The sequence below is a fragment of the Paramisgurnus dabryanus genome, chromosome 11 (assembly GCF_030506205.2).
Source record: "Paramisgurnus dabryanus chromosome 11, PD_genome_1.1, whole genome shotgun sequence".
NCBI classification, from domain to species: domain Eukaryota; kingdom Metazoa; phylum Chordata; class Actinopteri; order Cypriniformes; family Cobitidae; genus Paramisgurnus; species Paramisgurnus dabryanus.
In genome coordinates this window covers 16,659,486-16,678,994 of record NC_133347.1, presented here as the reverse complement: position 1 = coordinate 16,678,994, position 19,509 = coordinate 16,659,486, and the positions used below count along the sequence as shown (strand labels likewise).

The window sequence follows — 19,509 nt, the reverse complement described above, 5'->3', positions numbered from 1 at the left end:
TGTCCATCCATCTTTAAAGGAATATAAATGACTCCAGTGGGTTAATATATGTCTTCGGAAGTAAATATACTGTATATGTTTATGAGAGAAAATATTCATAATTTTAAGCTTTTTTTCAGTCGATATATCACACATGCATGACAACATACAGCACAGTTAAGCTCTCAAATACAACGGCATATATTCTTGCGTGTCTTGAGATATTAATCATATTACAGTACTAATACAATATTAATCAAGTAATATTGATAAAATACTAAATGTTTTCTCTTACTTCAATGATGGTTATATGTGGTTCTTGTAGCTTCGCTAAAATTAACTTATTTGCTTTTGTCCAGTGAAAGACAGAAGTACATCTGGGATGGCTTGAGAGTTTGTAAATTATGAGGGAACTTTCATATTTGCGGTATGAAAAGTTAACTTTAAAAAGAAGAAAAATCCACAGGCTGGAGGGACGCATATTTTTCCAAGGACATGTGTGGTGTTGAAAATAGGTTGTTCATTGGTTTAAAAGAAACCTGTGAAGAACTTGAAGACAGTAGGGAATTTTTATAGATTTTGTAGGCAAGTCACACAAGTTTGAAATGACATAAGGGAAAGTAAATAATCACTTTTTTTCTTTTTATGTGAACTAACCCTCTTAATGCATTGGGTGTGTGGCATGATGAGTTCAGTGCTAATATTTAGTAAGTCAATCTCAGAGGAAATGACTCACCCCAGTGTCGTCATGGTTACAATGGTGTACCAGAAGGAGGCTGGAATGCTGGTGAACTTGCTGGACGAGGAGCCTTTCTCAGCGTAGAACATTACGGTGGCAAAGATGATGATGGCCATGGTGAGGGAGAAGAGGAGAAAGCCAAGCTCGGACGCGCAGCTTTTCAGCGTGTAGCCAAGGATTCGGAGACCCTGGGAGTGCCGGGAGAATTTAAAGATCCTGAAGACGCGAAAGACTCGAAGCGTAACAAAAGCTCCGCTCACGTCCTCGTTGTTGGTCATGACCAGCCCGATGTAATACGGCAGGATTGCCACCACGTCTATAATGCTCATTACGCTTCTCATGAACCGGTACCTGCTGGGCGCTGCGAACAGTCTCATCAGATACTCCACTGTAAAGATCATTACGCACGCTGTGTCCATGCAGAAAAACGCCTCTGTGTAGCGTTCCCCGCAGGGAATTTCTCTCTGATTCGGCATGGAACCACATGGAACTGTCTCGACCACGTTGGTGATGACAGATATGGCAATGAAGAACCCGGTAACGTAATAGAAAACCAGGGCCATGGTGCTAGTGTGTGGGTTTTCGAAGGCCCTCCACATGGTCTCACGGAAAGTCATGTTAGGAGGTTTTTTGTCTTTGTTGTCCTCAAGGTCATCCATGAGACGTTCCAAGTTCTCCCTCTTGCGGTCCTTGTACTCTTCGTAACAGCAGTCGTTGATGATCTCAGGAATGATTCCGAAAAATGCCAGCTCCTCGTCGTATGCAGAGATGCACTCGTAGCGTGGGAAGTGCAGCTTCCCTGTACGGTAAAAGTTGAGAATACTTCTGAACACATCTGGATCTCGGTCAAAGAAATATTCCTTAGTCTCCTCGTTGAAGAAAAACTCTTTTTCGGAGCTCCCTAAAAGCGTGTCAGGGTAGCGATCTAGAGTGTTTCGCCAGGTCTGGAAGCGTCGGCCACTGACGTTAAGGACAATAAGTTCATCCTGTCGCTTGTTCTTATTGGTTGGTGCAACAGGCATGGGCAGGTTGGCTACAGGCATCCATCCTATGGCCGCCGCCCGAGCAAAGGGGAGCCAGGCTGCCACTCCAGCAGCCATGGGGACTCCGTCTGGGGTCGAGGGGACCAGATCAAACACGTTCACAACCAGCTTGACATTAGGTTAGACCCCATCTATATATAGAGAGAAAGAGAAACAAGGAAGTGAAGAGAGAAAATGTGAGAGGTTTGAAGATGAGCGAGAGTTCCAATGGGAATAAGAGAAGGGGGAGCCAGATGTGAAATGGGAGTGAGAGGTGAGATTGAACAGAGGTAAAGGAAAGCAATCAAACAGAGTAAAATAATAATAAATATTAGAAAAGAGCAAGACAACGGAAAAGGGAAAATAGGGAGGACAGAAACAACAGAAAGATTGTGGGGAAAACAAATATGAAATAACGTGAGGGGTGTGATACCAAAATTGAAAACAAGTGATAAACATATTATGGTAAACTTTTACTGGCAGTGAAATTCAGAAAAATTATAATCAAAACTCATCATCATTGTTTTTCTAATGCAAAAGCACACGATCAAAGTATAATAAAGAAACATTAATAGACTACTGCAGATAAAGCTATCATTAATACACATTTTGTCATCACTCATATTCCACATTTTAATAACATGTGTCTTTATAACTAGATACATATTAAACACTATACTATATAACTTGATCAACTGTAGCCTACTAATATAGGCTACTAACAGTTTGGTTTATAAGAAAACTGCAGATGAACATGTCTATCTGTTTTGCCTGATTGTTTTTCAAAGGCGGCAAAAATCATCCATGCAACAGCACACACATCACGAAAACTCGTTAAGGAAAACAGATGACCTTGTTAAAGTGATCTCTAAACTAATTTCAGTAAATGAAAGAGCGACTCTCAACTCCTAAAGGTAAAAAAACTAGTTTTGCTCGTGTTCCTTTGCATCTACAGTTCAAACAATATTACGAACCTGTTGATCTCAATGCAAAACAAAATCGCCAATATTAGATACAGGTCGCTAAACAATGACAGTGCTCAACAGTTTTTATTCAACGATAATCGAGATTTATATTATTAACTCTTCAGTGGAATGCGTCCTCAGCTGCGTTAAAAACTGGATAATTTTAAGAAAACGAACTATTATCAATAGGAATAATATTGATATAAGCAATAATTATTATAATATATTTTAATATCTTATAATTATTTAAATATCGAAATAATCATTATCGTTATTATTATTAGCATCAATAATTACAATGAAAATTAAATTTGGCTAATAATAATCTCTCAATCTAAAACAGCAAACCCACTTTAACAGTTAAGTTCTTTGTTACTTACCCATGAAAAATCATTCAACTTTTAATTCAACAGCTACATTTTCGACATTTTCCCCTATATCACTTTGAAAGTGTTTGCCGATATCCGCGCATTAATGAGCAAAACTGACAAAGCAAGAACACAAGTGACAAATGAACCTTATTAAAAATAAAATAACCAGCGTAATTAGCGCAAGCGTAAAGAAATAAAGGCTGATTTGTAGTCCTCTATTACATCCTGCTCTGTTTAATGATCCATTTGCTCGGACGGACAGAAATGCCGCACTGAACGCTCGCGCGCTGGAAGTGACTTCCCGCAGGATGCTCGCGGCTGATGGATAGAGGTGCTAGTCTTTTCCCAACCTCTCTCTCTCTCTCTCTCTCTCTCTTCGTCTCTGTTGCTCTCTTCTCATCTACATACACCAGCACACTCCCTCCCTCCCTCCCCGAGGTCTCTCTCTTTGCTGCCAGTTCTCGCGCTCTGTAGTTTGGAGCTGCGCCGCGCGCTGTGCTCATGGAGCAGAGAGAGCGCGAGACGCACTGAGGCACTGGAAACGCGTCCAACAGTTTGATATCGCTGTGATTTCACTTTTAGGCTTTCGTTTTTTCATCCCACCCTTCATGCTGCTACCTAACCTGAACCGTTTAAAAATGGGGACGAGGTAATTTGATTGAAAATTCAACTGAGAGCGCAGGTTTGTCGCCATCCAGCTTGAAAAACATTGCCTTTCAAAAAGTGTCCTTTTTTAAAACCCAAGTCTCGTGTTAATTCTTACTGCTAAATATAATAAAAGTTCAAAGCCAAAAGTTTTGTATTTACGCAAATTGGTCAAATATACATCAGATTAAATTATAAAGTACTGTAAGTTTTTTTTAAATGGCAGATCTCATATATATTTGATATAAAGTATGCATTTAGGAGAGGCTTTTATCCAAAGCCACATAGGCCTATAGGGCATTCAAGTCGTACATGTGTATCAGTGTGTGTGTTTCATGGGAGTCGAACCATGACCTTTGTGTTGCTTACACAATGCTTAAGTGAGCTGAACTGTTATGTGATGCTGTTTGTAACCTGGAAGATGGCTGTTTGACATTTACATCAAACCATTTAGCTGTTTTTGTAATAGTACTACTGTAACACGCCACTCTCCTCCAGGCCGAAATTCAGGCCATTGAATTTCATTCCCACTGTTCCCCTGATATTATGTATGTGTGAATTATTTATATCCCTTTTTTCTTGTAATGTCCTTCAAAGTTGCTCGGTGAATGAATCCTCAGCAGTTATTGGGGAAATTTTTGATGGATTAAGAGCGCCGACGTGCCTCGTGATGAAAGTGTGTTGAGTGTGTGAGGCAGGTTCTGATACTGTATGTGTAACCACAGATTCCCTGCTTCAGTAAGCAATATAAAGCCTAATTAACTCTGCTGGGATTCCTATAGTTCTCAAAGTGGGCCTGAAGGTTCTGAAGAATACCAATAAATTTGGATCGGTGGCGAGCATGTAAAAACTTATCCGTTTACAGCCGAGTGCTTTCTCTCATTTCTCACTACAGATGCTTGATGTACTTTTTAGCTTGGTGAACAGTGCAAAGCACTTACTATATGGTGTAAGCTTAACACACACGAAGAAAAATTACAGCTCAGCTTCAACATATTCCTTAGCAATACATTTATTCGGGCTATGAAGTAATCAAACTTAATCCTGAACAGAGTCAAGAGGTGAGCAGAGTGTTAAAGGCCCAGTCAAGTTAGTTAAACGAGTGTTTCTGATGCCTGGGGTGCCGCATACTCGCAAACAGACACAGATCAACGATAAGAGTCAGGAAAAGTTTTGCAAGAACAACCCCTCAAATGCCTTGTCAAACAACAACAACATGCTGATCAATGGTGTCCGACGCGGCAGTTGAATTTATAAGCACAGGCACGGAAACACGTCCACTGTCTGTGGACAGGGGGAAATCATCAATCACTTTAACTAGAGCCGTTTCACCATTTCAGTGCCGTGACGAGGAGTAAAACCAGACTACTATAATTCACTTAATCACAGCCTGTGTAAATGACTGCGGTAATTTAATTCAACAATTTAATGTAAACAGTAAATGCAAGGTTAGGTTATGGGTGCCGCTGATGTTTTATCTGCATCCAAATGGTCAGGCTCTTTCTGTGACTCAGATTTCCTCTCCACAGTCTAGCAGGAGGTTTTAATAAGTTAGTTGAGCAAACATCTCAGGTGTCTCCTCTATAGAGGTTTAACAGCACACTGGATTAACCTCACTGTGAACACACCAGGGGTCCATCTTGGGTCACTTTTCAGAGCTGTACTACTGAGAGTGACGGATCAGAGTAATGAACAGCAGGTCGTGCTTATGTGCATTTCTCTGTGACTCACGTTATAAATTCTGAATCTGAATTTATACCGCAGTGGCAAAAGAGAGACACAAATAGTATCCAATGCCCTGGAAAAACAGAGAACTTGCTGATTGACTTGTGAATAAGGAAGCGAGTGTGTGTGTGGGTCAGGTTTTGCCTGCACTGTAGGGACCAAATGTCCCCGGATGGATACTTAAATCTGAAATTACCTACATTGTGGGCACTAGGCAATGGTTCCCACGAGTGAAATGACCTAATAAACATATTAAATAATGTTTTAATAAAAAATTAGGATGGCATAAGGTTTCAAGGTGATGTTATGGATTACATAATGTTATAAGCTTAGTACATATGGAGAGGAAAAACTCCTCATGCAGATATCCATCAAACTGGGTATCTGGTCAAAACAGCATGTCTTTGTTTGAATATATTTCTGCAGGCATTTATATGTCAGCTTTACAACGATTGTTAAAATGTGAAACTTTTATTGGAATTTTCACTTAAGTTTTCTCAGTGGAATGAAAGCCTTTTAGCAACATTATAACTTTTCTCACACGGATCTCACAGTTGTATATTAATATATCACGATTTCTTCATGTGCAACAATTTGTAAAACCAGTGCTGGTTTTAAATGGACACTCCACTTTTTTGGAAATATGCTCAATTTCCAGCTCCCCTAGAGTTAATCATTTTATTCTTACCGTTTTGGAATCCATTCAGCTGATCTCCGGGTCTGACGCTACCATTTTTAGCATAGCTTAGCACAATCCATTGAATCTGATTAGACCATTAGCATCACACTAAAATAACCAAAGAGTTTCGTTATTTTATTTTAAAACTTGACTCTTCTGAAGTTACATCGTGTACCGAAAGAAAATTAAAAGCTGCGATTTTCTAGGCAGATATGGCTAGGAACAATATTCTTAAACTGGTGTAATAATTAGTGAATTTGCTGCTGTAACATGGCTGCAGCAGGCGTAGTGATATTACGCACTGCATGAAAATAGTCCCCTTGGTTACTTTCAATAGCAGGGAACTATTTTTGGGCAGTGCGTAATATCACTACGCCTGCTGCAGCCATGTTACATCAGCAAAGTCCCTGATTATTACGCCAGAATGAGAGTATAGTCCTAACCATATCTGCCTAGAAAATTGCAACTTTTAATTTCCGTCAGTCTAAGTACACGATGTAACTACAGAAGAGTCAAGTTTTAAATAGGAAAAATATCAAAACTCTTTGGTTGTTTTTAGTGCAATGCTAATGGTCAAATCAGATTCAATGAATTGTGCTAAGCTATGCTAAAAGTGCTAGCACCAGACCCGGAGATCAGCTGAATGGATTCCAAAATGGCAGGAATCAAATGTTTAACTTTAGGGGAGCTGGAAAATGAGCATATTTTCAAAAAAAGTGGAATGTCCCTTTAAAGTTGTATATAACATGTTTCAGAGGGCTTTATTACTTTACCCAAGGCAAAAGCTTTTTTTATTTTGTGGAATGTCAGAGCTGCTTGTTTCAGCAAATAGTACTGATCCTCTCCTCATCAGTGATGTCAGATGCGGTGGCTTTTACGTGTGTAGTGTCAACTGCAGCATGCCAAGTTAAAATGTATTTCTTTGACTGGTTTTGAAGAGCTGCAGGAGGTGAGACGAACCAGAAAATTTAAGAGTATCACAATATCCAAGAGACAGCGTTGAATGAAATGAAGTGTTCATGACATGCAAAGTCGGAAATGCCACGCAGGTTTCTGCATTGTTTGGTGATTCAGGTGTTTGCCCTGGATGAAAGATATCTGATTCATATTAACTGGCATATTAGCTTTGGCAACGTTGCCTCATGCTTTGTTTTTAAAATGGGTTGTGTTTCCACATTGCATAGGTCGGAATAGCCTCAGTGTGACCTCCAGGCAACGATCCATGTTTCTCTGCAGAGATCTGGAGATTTAAACCTTTGATCATAATAATAATAATAATAGGTATGTGTATGTGTGTATAATGCATCTCTCTGATGAGTGAAGTACAGTGATGTTCCCCGCCGTGAGACTGAATAAATAAGCTGCAGGAAGATTTAGAGCCACAGCTGTTGTGAGTCTATTAAAGGTTACTGTATTCAAGGCCCAAAGCAAGTGCATATGAGTGTGTATATTAGTGTGTGACTGAGGATGTGTGCGTTCCCCTGCTTCAAATATTCAGTCTCACACGTATTGATGTACGTCAGTGCAAAGAAGCCGCTGTGGCACCCAGGTGCGCTTTTGCACATCGCCCGTCTTTTCAGACCACACATGCACTCGTATACACACATATGCACCGTATTAACCTCAGTTTAACAATATACCGAGGACCCTTTTTTGGCTGTTTTACTCTATAAGGGGAAAGAACAGAGGCAGAACTGGCCTTCTGTAAACACACATCTTACTCTGTCATGTGAAATGGAAAATTTTGTACACACTGGCAATAACTTGACCTGACATTACCTTGACTTCATCCATAAACAGCACGGCACCTCCAGAATTCCGGCAGATGACTTCTGCCGTCTAAACGGCAAACATGGTAAACTGCTGTGAACTGCTGTTTGTCACCAAAGATAAATTTACTTCAGTCCAGAATGTGAAAAGAAATACAGGATGCCACAAGCTTATGTAGTTACCTGTAGCTCTGTTCGTAAGGTGGTAGCTCAAGGGTATACACAGGGTATAACACACATACGGATGAAGACAATGTATTTAGGTTTAATGTGTTTAAGTTGTTTTTTTATAAAAGCATCTGCCAAATGCATACGTCACAAAAAATCCCATAAAAACTTGATGGTGCCCACTGTTTGCGCTATTTGCGTCAGACTGCCTGTGTTGTATTAGGACATCAAAATTGTTTAGGTAATTTTCCTTTGTGTCTGTTTCTCCCACACACAGGTGACATAAGACAGATCTTCATTGCTGGGAAAAAGAGGATGCAGGAATAGTTTCAGTGGATTTCAGGTACACTTTAAAATAAATTCCTTGTTGCACTCAAATGTTTATGATAAAAGAGACGCTCGTTTTTGCCAGATTCTCGCATAATCTCATGCGTACTCAGAGTTTAATGTTAAAGGACTGTCTTGTGTGTATTTTGTGAACGTGAGCATCTCTTTTATCATAAGCGGTTTTGACGCATGTGCAGCAGGCACTTATTTTGATAAAACACGTGATGCACGTGGTTTACATGACGCAGCAAACACATATTTTGAAAACGCAAGCAACACACGACACTCTGTGTCACATATTTTGAATTAGCTCCCCTCGGATGAGCAGTCACGAGCCACCACTGGTCCTTTTATTCACTCAAAAGAAGTAAATCGCACAATTTCGGACTATTTATGTTTTAGCTCATGTCATAGGTTAAAACCGTTGGAACTGGCAACCGTATGTTCTTGCATTTTTCTCTGTTGCTCACACCACCAGCCATGTGAACTGGCACGTAATATTTAAAAATGAAGATTATCACTTTCTTTTAAATTCATTTACCCCGCAAAGCCCAAAGTGGTAGTTGGTCAAAGATGATAAGTTAGTAAAAGGTAAACAGCAGCAGAGGCTACTTATTTTCAGAGTACCTCCATGAGTGTCACTGCTTGCTGGGTGAAGAAGGGCCACACACTGCGTCATTATGATGTAGCTTCACTCGCTCTCAATTAGCTTTCCAGGAAATTTTCAAATGCCTTCTTTTGAATTTTTTGTCGTAGATCAAGAACCGGCCTCCAATGGCAGAGCCAGGGAACCATAATTGAGTTATATGAGTCATAATTGAGAATTAAACATTCACAGACACGAAGAGACCGTTAAACATGTTTCAAAAAGTAGGCGCTGCTATAGACCCTGGAGAACACTTACAGCATGTTTAAATGCCCATTAATTCACATGTCATCACTGACCTGCTGCTTTAATGATCATGAGTCATCGTGGTGGTTTATTTATAGCGTTAAAGTAAAACAAACATTGAACTTGCTCATCCTATCTGCTGTTCTCTGCTTACACACTAATACCTATTGACATAGTAGACAGAAAGGAAAATGTTACGAAGGTTCGACTGCTTTTAACAATGTTTTTTTTTTTGTGGACTTTAATGACGTGTGCTGTTTTGTTTTTAAAAGGAACTATATTATAATTACTATAAGATATCATATCATGCATTTCTCCCAAAAACATGCAAGATAGTGACATTGCATTGGCAAAATATATTTCTTTCTTTCTTTCTTTCTTTCTTTCTTTCTTTCTTTCTTTCTTTCTTTCTTTCTTTCTTCCTTTCTTTCGTCTTTTCTTCTTTTCTTTCTCTCTCTATATGAAGAGTTTCGTTCCAAAACGCATTAAATCCATTTCAACTAATTTCGGTAAAACGTGTTTTCTATACTAAGAAAGTGACAAGATGAAAACCACTTTTTTCTGTTATAAACTTTCACATAGCATCTTTAGGTTATAATAACATTAAAAATTCAAATCCATAATTAGATTTTCAAAGATTTATTATAAAAACTGATTGTGTTTTTTTCACAATGCTATAAATCTATTGAATCAATAAATGTGCATTCATCTTTGTCATGTTGTATTCAATTAGTGGTGATTTAATGCATTCTGCAGAAAAGGAGGAGTGGTTTTTTCACGTTTTGAGAAAAAAAAAAGGGAAAAAAGATGACAGAATAACACGGCGGATATTAAATTAAAGAATTTACTTTTTAATACTGACCTGATACATACTGATTTTGGGGGTTACTCATTTTTTTTAATGCCGTTTATCGCGGTTTGAAACCAAACTCTTCATATGTCTTTCTCCTTCTTTCTTTCTCTCTCTGTGCATACTGTATAATAGACATATGTAGAGGAAAACATACATAAACGGTCAAAAGTTTGGACATTTTATTAAATAATTTTTTAATGGATGACTAAATAACAGCCCAGAATAGATGTGAACTACTTTAAAATGCATCTCACGGGTAAGACCAGGGAGCATCTTGACAAATTGCCACAAGTATGATTTTGTAAATTCTAGGCAAAGGGTGATTATAGCACAGATGATAAAATAAATCAAAAACTCCTTTATTCATTTTAGATGCTATTACTCAAAACATAAGTCCTTTAGTTACATTTGTGTTATGCCATACAGTAGTGTTAAAAAGTTTACTTTTATATTCTATAATGTAGAAAAATATAAATAAAGAATGAGTAAGTCAATGTTACTGTATGTACAATATACCATTACGCAACAAATGGCAATGATGAAAACAATTTACTGTTTTGCAAAAAATACATGCTTTAGAATAAGGGCAGGTGTTGCCAACCCTCTGCTTGAGTCATTGTGTTGTTGATTAACTTGTGTGTTTGATAAAGTCAGATAATGAATGGACTGAGGCCCTGGTGTTTTTCGTTCACTCAGAATTAACTTTCATTCAATAACTGACAGACCATGGCAACCCACAAACCAAAAAACATAACCATTAAACATTAAGGTTGTGGTGACTTTGTTTTGTCTCATTATTCTTGTAATAGCTGCTTAAACGATCCAGGTGGTATTTGACAGACTTTGGATGGGCAGCAATGCTTCAAGAAGCAATCATTTTCTCCTTGGTATCATCTAAAACATTCCTCTTGTTAAATGCCTCAATGACCACCGTCATCAATCAATGCATGACAGATTGTAAGCTATTACACTGGGGTTTTCTAGGACATTCAGAAATACTGTAAGAGTAACACTGCTGTTAAATGATATAATTTTTTTGAAAAAGTACAAATTCTGTGTTCAAAATAAATAGTCCATCATTAATCATAGAACTGAACAGTATGTACCTATTCCAAGGTCCAATGGGTTTTAAACAAAATAGTGAATGTTAGATTAATGTTCAAGATTGTAACATCCATACAGCCACGCCGCCAGAGGGAGCCCTCGCCGGAGTACTGACGGGGCGCCGCCTCTGCTTCTCTTCCTGTTTCCTGTTTGTCCCTACTTAAGACTCAAGCTAGCCTAGGGCTAGCGCGAAGTATTGCCAGTTCATCTGCATACCAAGCGTTTTCTGAGTGTGATTTCTGACTGCCTATTGTTGTGACCATTTGCCTGCTTATCTGTTTATCTGCCTTTTGGATCTGCCCTTTTGCTTAGTTTGCCTGGATTGGATTGTCTATCTGTGTTTTGATCTGCCTGCCTGTATACCTGACTACTCTTCTGCCTCACGTTCTGATTTGTTTGCTTGATTGGTTTGTTTTAAATAAACACCGCAAAATGGATCCCAGTATTCCTGAGCGTTCCTTACAGAATACTTCGCCCCCCATCGATCCAGCGGACGTAACCAATCTTATGGCGGCTTACGAACAACAAAGCACGCTTTTGCAAGGCTACCAGGAACAACTCACACGGCTTCAAGCTATCAACGAACACCTCACTGGCTATATTCAAGCGTTACCATCCACCTCTGTGAAACGAGTGAGCGTTTCGGAACCAGATAAGTTTGATGGTACAGCGGAACACGTGAGAGGTTTCCTCCGCCAGCTGGATATATATTTTCAAGATCATGTGAGTGACAAACTATCTGATAGTGCCATGTGTTATAAAGTTTTCTCATTGTTGACTGGTAAAGCGGTCGAGTGGGCATCCGCTGTTTGGGACAACGATCCCCGTATCCGCACATCTTACTCCTATTTTGTACAGCAAATTAAAGAAGTATTTGAATACCCAGCGGGTGGAAGAAGTGCTTCACTACAGATCATAAATATGACCCAGAACCATCGTCCGGTTGCAGAGTATGCCATTGAATTTCGCACACTTGCTGCGCAGAGCGGGTGGAATGATCGATCATTAAAGGATGTGTTTCAGAACAGTTTGGATGTTGATCTTCAAGCTGAGTTGGCCTGTAAAGGTGAGAACCTTTCTTTTTCTGATTTTGTGACTTTGGCTGTCCACATTGATAACTTGATGAGAAATGTTCCTGCACGCATGAAACTGAGAGCTTCCGATAGGCCCATGCATGACACTAGTAAAGTGTTTCATACTGCGGTTACCACTAATGACGGTGTAGAACCTATGCAGATGGGGTTCGCGCCTTTGACTATGGCAGAAAGACAACGACGTCGAGAGAAGAATCTATGCTTCTACTGCGGAAAGCCTGGACATCGCATTGATAACTGTCCAGCTAAGAAACCCCGCAACACTAGCACGGTAAATCAGTTTTTTAATCTCCCTTCCTGCTATGATATGTGTTCTCAACCAGTAACCATTTTCCACAATAATGAAACCATGTCATTTACAGCATTAATTGACTCAGGCTCTGCCCTTAACTTCATCAATGAAGATGTGGTCAGTAAGTTTCTCATCCCTATCATTCCCTGTCAACCTCCATTAAGCATTTCAGCAGTCAACAATGTACCCATAGGCCATGGTATTACTCACCAGACGATTCCCATCACTCTTCAAGTCGGCTCTCTTCACTATGAAACTGTCACTTTGTATGTAATCTCTTCACCTCGCTATGACATAATCTTAGGGCACCCATGGTTGGTAGCACACAACCCGAAGATCAACTGGAGAACAGGAGAGATTCAACAATGGTCATCTCGATGTATGGAAACCTGTATCACTCCTCTGAAGTGCAAACCTTGTCTGTCTACTCATGTGGAGAGCCCCACCAGTAAGGAAGTTTTAATCCCTGATGTTTATTCTGAATATACTACAGTATTTAGCAAAAGCAAAGCTACTGAATTACCTCCGCACAGACCCTGGGACTGTGCTATTGAGCTATTACCTAACGCTATGCCTCCTAAATGTAAAGTTTATCCCCTGTCTCAACCTGAAACCCTAGCCATGGAGGATTACATATCTGAAGCACTACGTAATGGCTTCATTCGAACTTCTACATCTCCTGCAGCAGCTGGCTTCTTTTTCGTAGAAAAGAAGGATGGTGGTCTTCGACCGTGCATCGACTATAGAGGTTTGAATAATATCACTGTCAAATTTCCATATCCTTTACCACTTGTACCATCTGCTCTAGAACAACTCAGAGAGGCCAAAGTTTACACCAAATTGGACCTGCGCAGCGCTTACAACCTGGTTCGTATCCGTGAAGGAGATGAATGGAAAACTGCATTCCACACCACTAGAGGGCACTATGAATACTTGGTGATGCCATATGGTCTCTCTAACTCTCCCGCCGTCTTCCAATCATTTATCAATGAGGTATTCCGAGATCTGTTAAGCCAGTATGTTATCGCCTACATTGATGATATTTTGATTTATTCCAATAATATGGAGGACCATGTCTGTCATGTCAAAGAAGTCTTGTCCCGCCTCCTTCAGAACAAATTATATGTCAAAGCAGAGAAATGTGAATTTCATGTCTCCAGAACAAACTTCCTGGGCTACAATATTAGTTCACAAGGTGTTGAGATGGACACAGCCAAGGTCACCGCAGTCACAGAATGGCCTCAACCGCGCACCATCAAGGATTTACAGCGCTTTCTGGGATTCGCCAACTTCTACCGTCGATTCATCCGTAACTACAGCACGGTAGCGGCTCCCTTGACCTCCTTGCTGAAAGGTAAACCCAAGAAACTTCTCTGGAACTCACAAGCTGAGCATGCTTTGCTTAAATTGAAAACCTGTTTCACGACTGCTCCGATCCTGAAACACCCTGACCCTGACAAACAGTTCATTGTAGAAGTGGACGCGTCAGATACTGGAATAGGAGCCGTACTATCACAACGTCACGGTCCAGAGAATAAGGTATACCCTTGTGCCTACTTTTCTAGGAAACTCACCCAGGCAGAGAAGAACTACGATGTGGGCAACAAAGAACTCCTCGCTATAAAGGCAGCTCTAGAGGAATGGAGACATTGGCTAGAGGGCGCTAAACATCATATCCTCATTCTGACTGACCATAAGAACCTTGAGTATATGAAGGGAGCTCACAGATTGAATGCACGTCAGGCAAGATGGTCTCTGTTTTTCACCCGTTTTAACTTTTCTATTACCTACAGACCTGGCCACAAGAATGGAAAAGCTGATGCTCTGTCAAGATACCATGATCCCACTCCTGTTGACCGCTCACCAGTACCGATTATCCCACCTTCACACATCATTGCTCCGATAGCATGGGACATCATGCAAGAAATCACCCACGAACACCAGAATGATCCTGTTCCACCTGAATGCCCGCCTGACAAGACTTACATACCTTTGACTCTACGGCCCCGCATCATGCAATGGGTGCACACCTCGCTCAGCTCTGGACACCCAGGTATTAATCGCACCACAGCTTTAGTCCAGACCTCCTTCTGGTGGCCTACCTTGAACCATGATGTTGCCCAATTTGTGAGATCCTGTCGTGTGTGTGCCCAATCCAAGACACCTAAAGAACTCCCCTCTGGTCTTCTCAAACCCCTGCCCATACCTCAACGTCCCTGGTCCCATCTCAGTATAGATTTCATCACTGATTTGCCCCGCTCTAATGATTATACCGCTATTTTAGTCATTATTGATAGATTTTCTAAATCCTGCAGACTTATACCCCTCAAAGGCTTACCCACTGCCATGGAAACCGCCGAAGCTATGTTTCACCACGTATTCAGAAACTATGGAATACCCGAAGACATCGTCTCAGACCGTGGAACCCAGTTCACCTCACAGGTTTGGAAAGCATTTTGTAAAAATCTGGACATAAATGTAAGCTTAACATCTGGCTATCATCCCCAGTCTAATGGCCAAGTGGAGAGATTAAACCAAGAGATCGGACGCTACCTGAGGTCCTATTGTACTCGAGAACAACACCGCTGGTCAGAATTCCTGCCTTGGGCCGAGTATGCACAGAACTCGTTGAGACACTCCTCCACCAATCTCACTCCCTTCCAGTGCGTACTCGGCTATCAACCCCCCATGTTCCCTTGGTCAGGTGAGCCGTCTGATGTTCCGGCCGTGGACGACTGGATGAGAAGAAGTGGAGAAGTCTGGGAAAGCGCTCATGTTCAGCTCCAGAGGGCTATCCGCAACCAGGAATTCCACGCTAACCGTCACAGACGTCCTCATCCCCTGTATCAGCCTGGTCAGAGGGTCTGGCTCTCCACTCGGGATCTGAAACTCCAGTTGCCATCTAAGAAACTGAGTCCGAGGTACGTAGGACCTTTCCGAATCATTAGACAAATCAATGATGTAACATACCAGTTGGAACTCCCTGTTAATTATCGTATTTCTCCCTCTTTCCATGTTTCCCTGCTGAAACCTTACCATGCGGAGTACGACCCCAACGCCGAGCCTCCTGAGCCACCTCCTCCTCTCGACGTTGCGGGGGAACCGGCATACGCCGTGAGAGAGTTGTTGGACTCGAGGCGGCGTGGGGGTCGTCTCCAGTATCTGGTCGATTGGGAGGGCTATGGCCCTGAGGAAAGGTCCTGGGTAGCCTCGGACGACATTCTGGATCCCAACCTCATCGAGGATTTCCATCGAGCCAGACCTGACCGTCCTGCACCACGCCCTAGAGGAAGGCCTCGTAGAGCGCCAGGAGGCGCTCCTAGAGGGGGGGATTCTGTAACATCCATACAGCCACGCCGCCAGAGGGAGCCCTCGCCGGAGTACTGACGGGGCGCCGCCTCTGCTTCTCTTCCTGTTTCCTGTTTGTCCCTACTTAAGACTCAAGCTAGCCTAGGGCTAGCGCGAAGTATTGCCAGTTCATCTGCATACCAAGCGTTTTCTGAGTGTGATTTCTGACTGCCTATTGTTGTGACCATTTGCCTGCTTATCTGTTTATCTGCCTTTTGGATCTGCCCTTTTGCTTAGTTTGCCTGGATTGGATTGTCTATCTGTGTTTTGATCTGCCTGCCTGTATACCTGACTACTCTTCTGCCTCACGTTCTGATTTGTTTGCTTGATTGGTTTGTTTTAAATAAACACCGCAAAATGGATCCCAGTATTCCTGAGCGTTCCTTACAAAGATAGACATAAAAAATGGTTGGTGGGTAGATGCCAAAAACCCAAAATGGATCCAGACGCCCCCACTCTGAAAATGGGGTTGGTTTAAAAAATAATTCATAATGATGCAGAGTCTAAAGCTGCCCTCAGCTATAAACCAAATAGACCCTGCCACAAAACTTTTTATGAACATTTCTTATATATTCACAATAAACAACAATTTTATTAACATTACATTTTATCTTAACATTGTATCCTTATTAGGACTGTCAAAATTAACGCGTTAATGCAAATTCATTTTAACACCACTAATTTTATTAACTCTCAATTAACGCAACATGCAATTTCTGTTTGACCCTTGGTCTACCCCACAGCTGGATGAATTGCGACGCAGCAAGTGACCCGCGTTGTCTAGATCAGTGGTTCTCAAACTGGGGTCCGGGGGGCCGCGAGATGGTGCCATGGGGGCCCCAATTTTATGCCTTTTTTTAAAATACATTAATTTATCATGAATTCTGTGTAATTAAACCTAAAGAAAATAAGGCTACTAACCAACAGCACTACTTTGTATAACTTAATATGTTTTGTTTAATTAAAATGTTAAATTTTAGAACAGTTTTTTGTTATAAATTTTCTTTGGGGGGGCCGCGAAGGAATGCACCATACACAAGGGGGGCCGCAAGCGGAAAAAGTTTGAGAACCACTGGTCTAGATGAGTCGGAGGTTTTCATAAAAATTTGAAAAATTAAGCTCTCGTCTAGTGAATCCAATGCTCTAATGGTCATTAAACATCTAAAATGATCTTTATTTTTACATTTTCTGAGAGGTGTACCATCCCAAATCCATAATCTAAAGCAAAGATGCGTCTTCATTCACTTGCTCGTATTTTGTTTTTGTTTTTAAAGCATGCAGAAATTATTTGAAAATAGACTGCAGGACTTGCTTGATGTTATAAATATTAAGAGAGATAAAGTTCGGGACCTGATTGATGTTAAAAGAGTTATTAAGAGTGACAAGGCTCAAAAGCGATCTTCCTGACGCTGACGGCTGAAGCGCATGCACACAAACGCGCGACCCCGATATAGACATCTACAAAAATAACAGTTTTAACAAGAATTCACGCAAGTAGGACCTATAACCTGTTATATCTGAAATGAATGTTTGGTTAACTGTTGAGGAAAAGTATCTGTTGTGTATCATTATATTAAACCCTTGCATTAGCCTACAGTATCTTAAAGCTGTCTGTCTTAATGTCAAAATTAAACAATAAAAGATTAAAATATTTAATTATACCTGGCATTGATTCAACAAGGTGCTGAAAGCATTCTTTAGAAATGTTGGCCCATATTGATAGGATAGCATCTTGCAGTTGATGGAGATTTGTGGGATGCACATCCAGGGAACAAAGCTCCCGTTCCACCACATCTCAAAGATGCTCTATTGGGTTGAGATCTGGTGACTGTGGGGGCCATTTTACTACAGTGAACTTACTGTCATGTTCAAGAAACCAATTAGAAATGATTCAAGCTTTGTGACATGGTGCATTATCCTGCTGGAAGTAGCCATCAGAGGATGAGTACACGGTGGTCATAAAGGGATGGACATGGTCAGAAACAATGCTCAGGTAGGCCGTGGTATTTAAACGATGCCCAATCGGCACTTAGGGGCCTAAAGTGTGCCAAGAAAACATCCCCCTCACCATTACACCACCACCGGCATGCCTGCACAGTGGTAACAAGGCATGATGGATCCATGTTCTCATTCTGTTTACGCCAAATTCTGACTCTACCATCTGAAAGTGTCAACAGAAATCGAGACTCATCAGACCAGGCAACATTTTTCCAGTCTTCAACTGTCCAATTTTGATGAGCTTGTGCAATTTGTAGCCTCTTTATCCTATTTGTAGTGGAGATGAGTGGTACCCGGTGGGGTCTTCTTCTGTTGTAGCCCGTCCGCCTCAAGGTTGTGCATGTTGTGGCTTCACAAATGCTTTGCTGCATACCTCGGTTGTAACGAGTGGTTATTTCAGTCAAAGTTGCTCTTCTATCAGCTTGAATCAGACGGCCCATTCTCCCCTGACCTTTAGCATCAACAAGGCATTTTCGCCCCCCACAGGACTTCTGCATACTGGATGTTTTTCCCTTTTCACACCATTCTTTCTAAACCCTAGAAATGGTTGTGGGGTGAAAATCCCAGTAACTGAGCAGATTGTGAAATACTCAGACCGGCCCGTCTTGCACCAACAACCATGCCACGCTCAAAATTACTTAAATCACCTTTCTTTCCCATTCTGACATTCAGTTTGGAGTTCAGGAGATTGTCTTGACCAGGACCACACCTCTAAATTCATTGAGCAACTGCCATGTGATTGGTTAATTAGATAACTGCATTAATGAGAAATTGAACAGGTGTTCCTAATAATCCTTTAGGTGAGTGTATATTGATATTATTTTTGCTTAGAATAAACAGGTGTAGTACTGTCATGTTTTGTCAGATTCCAACAAATCATGCATTGTTTTGAAGTTTTTTAATAGAGAATGTAAAAATATAAATAACTAACTAAAAACATCCCAACCCAATTTGCCAGCACAGGTCACAAATGATGCAGCAGCAAACAGAAATGGAAAAAGAACAAGGTCTTCTGGGAAAATCATATACAAAACAATAGCTGATGTTTCTGTCGAAAATGTAAACAAGCTGTTGTAAACATACATAAAGCATCTATATTTGTCCAAATCCATGTTGAAGAGCATTAAAAACTTGAAAGTGTTAAATTTATAATTTAATTTATAAACTAATACATGTTTACTTGTTTATTTAATTGCAACTCTAGGTTTTTTTCATTGGTTATTGTTTGGATCTGCTTTCAAAACTTTCAAAAAAATAAAAATAATAAAAAATAAATAGTGAGGTAACTAAATCCTGGCTGGGCTAATTAGTTTCGACTTTATTTCAGGTTTATTTCAGAGTTCTGCTACCTGACAGAGATCAGAATGTGCTCGCATATGGGATGGAGTGACCTAGTTACTTAGTCTCTAGAGAAGAGAAAGTGTGTGTGTGTCTGTTTGCATCTTTCTTTCCAAGAGATGAGATGTGAGAGTGTGGTTTGGAGAATACAGACCTATTAGAAGTCTGTAAGGGCAAAGGGAGGTAAGGTCTGGTCTGGCA

At 40.7% G+C, this 19,509-nt stretch overlaps 1 protein-coding gene across 4 annotated transcripts in view; it reads right to left on the bottom strand.

Moving 5' to 3' along the window:
* Positions 1-3,484, bottom strand: part of kcnd3 (potassium voltage-gated channel, Shal-related subfamily, member 3) — a 103,630-nt gene extending 100,146 nt beyond the window's left edge. For 2 of the 4 annotated variants that reach the window (XM_065247147.1, XM_065247148.1), the window contains exons 1-2: positions 3,086-3,483; positions 716-1,892 (exon numbers count right to left, since the gene is read on the bottom strand). In XM_065247147.1, coding sequence (XP_065103219.1) covers positions 716-1,818 — 1,103 coding nt within the window. In that variant the 5' untranslated portion in view covers positions 1,819-1,892; positions 3,086-3,483. Of the gene's footprint in view, positions 1-715; positions 1,893-3,085 lie in introns of all 4 variants that reach the window. The other 2 variants (XM_065247151.2, XM_065247150.1) reach the window with 2 other exon arrangements.
* Between the last annotated feature and the right edge of the window lie 16,025 nt (positions 3,485-19,509).